Below are 4122 nucleotides of genomic sequence, written 5' to 3'. Positions count from 1 at the left end.
CATTAAGGGTCATACAAAAGATGCTGCCACTTTCTTTTTTACGCTTGAGTTTACCAGGATTCCTTCAACATTGAAACTAAAAGTCTACCATTTCAACGAACCATGCGACAGTTGGCCATAACTGCTACCACTTTGCTCTTTTTTTCTTTTCATTTTTCACTAAGATGGGAAAAGGGGTAAAAGGGAGAAAGGTTTTGAAATTTAAAGAAAACTTCCATTCAAACTTACAATTGTAAATCTAATTTGCCAAAAAAGTAAATTCTTTTCCTTTGTGTTCATTTTTCCTACAATTGTCATGTCATCTTATGATACAACAAGATGAACAAATCAAAAAATGTGTACATGAGGATCTAGTATTGAAAAGAATGATAAAGAATTCCAATATCATCTTTTCTATGCACACTAAAAAGAATGAACTAACTGGGAATGTACTCCGTTGAGTTTAACTATGGTATGTTAGCAACAACTTCTCTTAATAATGGGGACGACTGCAATCTGATATGGATGCTTCTCTGCAATAAGTTTTCCTTCTTGAGCGCAGGTAAACTTACAGTTCTCATTTCTTTCCTAGCACCTGTTTGTGTGGAAACTGTTGGACTCAGGCTACTAGCAGACCTAGGAGAAAAGTATGATTTTGAGCGGCTAGCACTTCTTGGAGATAAGTTCACCTGCTCCAAAGCCCGGAATTGAAGTTCCGAGGGGTAGTCCCTCACACAACCAATCCGGGGTCCTGCTCCTGTAGTCCACTTGCATGACAACTGCTTCCCTAATTGATACGAGGTCATTCCTTTTTGAGAGTTAAACCTTTGAAGAATCGATTCTTTGGGAATGTCTTCGACCTCATTATCTACTTGATTTTCATCAGTCTGTTCTTCTGGAGCCATTGAATCCTGTTCTGAAGCAATGGCTTCCTCTTCTGACTCATAACCATCCTCCAAAGGAGAATCCATCAAATTGTCCTCGCAACTTGGCACAACAGGCCTATGGTCACCATTTGACATCTCAAACAATTCCGTTCTTTTTGGTATTTCAAGATTTGTCAATTTTCTGCTAAGGTTGAGAAGCCTCCTTGACTTGGGACATTCAAGGGCTGCACTAGTTTCTTGTTCCCTTGAATCAACTACCTCTTTGATCGAGTCTTTGACAATGATCTCTTCGGCCTCTAAGCTCAAGTCCTCTTCAGATGAGTTGCATCTAAGATGGTTACTGCTTCTTTGCTTGCTAACCAAGCTTCCTTCCTCACCCACTGGAGTCATCTGAATGTAACAAGAAGCATTGTCAGCGTATTCTTTTTAGTTTGCAAAAAATATACTCAAAGCATATAACACATTTTTTTAAAAATTTTTTCCTTACCTTGACATCTGTAAGATCCACGTTGTTCTCCCTTAGAAAAGAAATGAAGTCATTAAAATTTTCTTCTGTAGGACGATAATGACCACTGTGAGCCCAAACTGCCTGTTGGACAGAGTAATAGTAATTATTGTTAAGAGACTGTCTCAGAACATAAAGAGTACTAAACGTTAAAAAACAAAAAAAAAAAAAAAAAGAAAGGTTTTAAAAGATATTAAGCATAGCTATACCTTAAGGACACCGCTATCAACAACTAATCTTCCAGCAGCAATAGTGGCACCTCCAGCCAAAAAGCTAGAATGTTGAAATGTTCCCTTCCTCTTTATGCCAACATACAAGATCTTTGATGTGCTAAGGACAAAAATCGACTTAGCATCACCAGTTTCTCCAGTAGTATGGAGAAGCTTCCCTGTTTGCTTGTATATGAACTTCCCATCTACCACAATAACTTCATAGTGCTTCCTTTCCATCTGTACAGTGGATAATTGTTTCAGTAACATTTTGAAGATAAATCCAAATAAAGTCAGATGAACAAAAGAAATAAAGACCCACCGGACCGAGATACTTGATGCACTGCTGTAGAAGCTTTGATCTAGGACATTTTTCTATATTTATTTCTTTCCCTTCTCCAATATCCAGCCTGCATTTTAGAAACAAGTATATCCATTCTCAGTTTCAATTTCATGAACTAGTATCAAAATGTCTTAATAATGAACCAAAAAACTCAGTTAAAGAAAATTACCAGTAAAAGAAGGGTTCTTGACTCTGAGAATGGAGCCACTGATTATAATAAAAGTGTAAATTGTGTCCATAGCGATGCCTTGGGTCAATCTGAATAACACGTGAAACTAGAATCAGTAACAGATAATGAAGAACAACGGTAAACTAAGCACTTTTACTGAGATTGACTTACTGCCTCAAGCCAGTGTTGCAAAGCAAGCTTTTGAGCTTTATCATTCTTTGATAAACCTTTTCCAACCTTGGCAGCTCTAGTTCTTGCCCTTGACCAACGTGAAATTGCAGTCTCATGTTTATCCATATCAAAGAATGATATAGAGCTCCTCTTGAGTTCAGCAAAATCTAAGAGCTTCCACCTACATTACAACAAATAATAGCATTAGAAAAAAAAACCTTCTGTATAGGAGGATAATATAGAACATACAAATATAATACACACCAGCTCTGCTCAACAAGAACTGCACAATCTGCCAGCTTTCTTCTCGTTCGAAAGCTCTTGTACACTTTTTGCAATCTTATTGCTGCCTCGTGTTGTGGATTGCTAGGATCTAAAACTGATGACAGTTTTGGAGTGTCTATTAAAGTATCTGGTTTTGGGGATTGAATATCCATTTCTTTGCTCCTTAAACTGTCAGCCTTAATGGGATAATTCTCTGCTTTATCTTTTGAAAGCATTTTCTCCAAATCTCTCCCTTTAAAGCTAACAGATCCCTCCAATATCATCTTTCCAAAACCTACTGATTTTAATATCGTAGGCTCTGAATCTAAACTTTTGAAACTGATAGATCTAACAGGTGTTTTGACTCCATCATCTCCAAAACTAATGGATTTGACAGTGATAGATTCCAAGGCATTTTCCACATCACTGCATTTAGCAAATGGGCAGGAAAAAGCAACACCCATCCGACAGTAAGGGGCACCGATTTCTGTGAAACAAACTGAATTCAGTTAGGCGTTTTATATGCTAAATTTATCAATGTTACAAAATACAGCAAGATTCATGTTACAAATAAAATGGGTAAGCATTTATCACAAACCAGAACAAATGTTAAAGATAACCCATAAAGAAAAAACTCAAAAAAAAAAAAAAAAGTTTCTTTATCTTCCACCTTAATATAATCAAAAGCAGTTTATTTTCTGTTCTTCGCATTATCTGATAAATGGTAAAGGCATAATCAGAGAAGCAAAGTAGCCGTCGCAATCATGTACTCGTTAGCAATGAGATAAAAAAACTTTTAAAAATGAAAACCTCATTTCATTCAATCTAAAACCAAATAAAGAACCCTTTATCAACATCCTTGAATACTGGATTCTGGATCTGCCAAAACCATCAAATAAAAGCAATCCCCAGAACCCCACTTAACAAACAAACAGCACATTACATAGAATCATGATCAAAGAACAACAAACTAATAACACCCCTTTCATGAAAACCAAAAGAAAAATAGATATAACAGACCAACATTAGGCAAGAAAGCAGTAGGAAATAGAGAAAAACGTTACCTTAAATTGTATAAAAATGGGAAGGAAAGGAAAAAAAACAATAGTAGGGTGTTGGGTTAAACGGGCAAAAGGAGGATTGTTGAGTTTTTTCTCTGTTGGGTGTTGGATTTTTATTTCAATTTTCCTTCTCTTTCTCTCTGTTAGTCTCGGAATACAAACACTTTGAAGTCTCAATGCAAAAACGAAACCACCATTGCAACTTCGACCTCGGATTGCTTGTATTATATATACATGTATGACACAGACAGAGACAATAACTTGGAGATTTAAAGAACCGAAACAGCGTCGTGCGTTTTTCCAACCACGTGGATTGGACTACTTGCTGGAGGTTTTTTTTTTATTTTACACTTTGAAGCTAAAATTTTAAACTACAGAAAGTACAATGAAATTGTGCATTTGATGTTTTATTATTATTCAAGTAAAAAATATAAAATATTTTTCGTGGAAGTTGTTGTTCTGAAATATAGTTCATTTTCAGATGAAGTCATTCTTGTGTCAAACGGAAAAGGGGGATCAAGATTTGACTTGATC

General features: G+C 36.1%; 1 protein-coding gene across 1 annotated transcript; it reads right to left on the bottom strand.

Moving 5' to 3' along the window:
* Positions 1-242: 242 nt before the first annotated feature.
* LOC111285116 (IQ domain-containing protein IQM2-like) lies at positions 243-3831 on the bottom strand. Its single transcript, XM_089762209.1, has 8 exons — positions 3592-3831; positions 2528-3014; positions 2264-2444; positions 2093-2181; positions 1903-1990; positions 1581-1820; positions 1354-1455; positions 243-1256 (listed from the first exon to the last, which is right to left on the bottom strand). Exons 2-8 carry the CDS (start codon positions 2989-2991, stop codon positions 447-449), a joined length of 1974 nt encoding a protein of 657 aa, XP_089618335.1. The 5' UTR covers positions 2992-3014; positions 3592-3831; the 3' UTR covers positions 243-446.
* Positions 3832-4122: the final 291 nt, after the last annotated feature.

This window comes from Durio zibethinus, chromosome 6 (assembly GCF_047325235.1).
Source record: "Durio zibethinus cultivar Kanyao isolate XHJ-2024 chromosome 6, ASM4732523v1, whole genome shotgun sequence".
Classification (NCBI taxonomy): Eukaryota; Viridiplantae; Streptophyta; class Magnoliopsida; order Malvales; family Malvaceae; genus Durio; species Durio zibethinus.
Note: the sequence above shows the minus strand (reverse complement) of the source record. Positions and strands in the feature narration are given on the sequence as shown.

What these genes read in the sequence shown, in the direction of transcription:
- LOC111285116 (XM_089762209.1), bottom strand. Translation starts at nt 2,991, where the DNA reads ATGGGTGTTGCTTTTTCCTGCCCATTTGCTAAATGCAGTGATGTGGAA. An exon ending in CAAGAACCCTTCTTTTACTG is followed by an intron (nt 1,991 to 2,092) that starts GTAATTTTCTTT and finishes TCTAAAATGCAG; the next exon opens with GCTGGATATTGGAGAAGGGA. An exon ending in TGGATCTTACAGATGTCAAG is followed by an intron (nt 1,257 to 1,353) that starts GTAAGGAAAAAA and finishes TGTTACATTCAG; the next exon opens with ATGACTCCAGTGGGTGAGGA.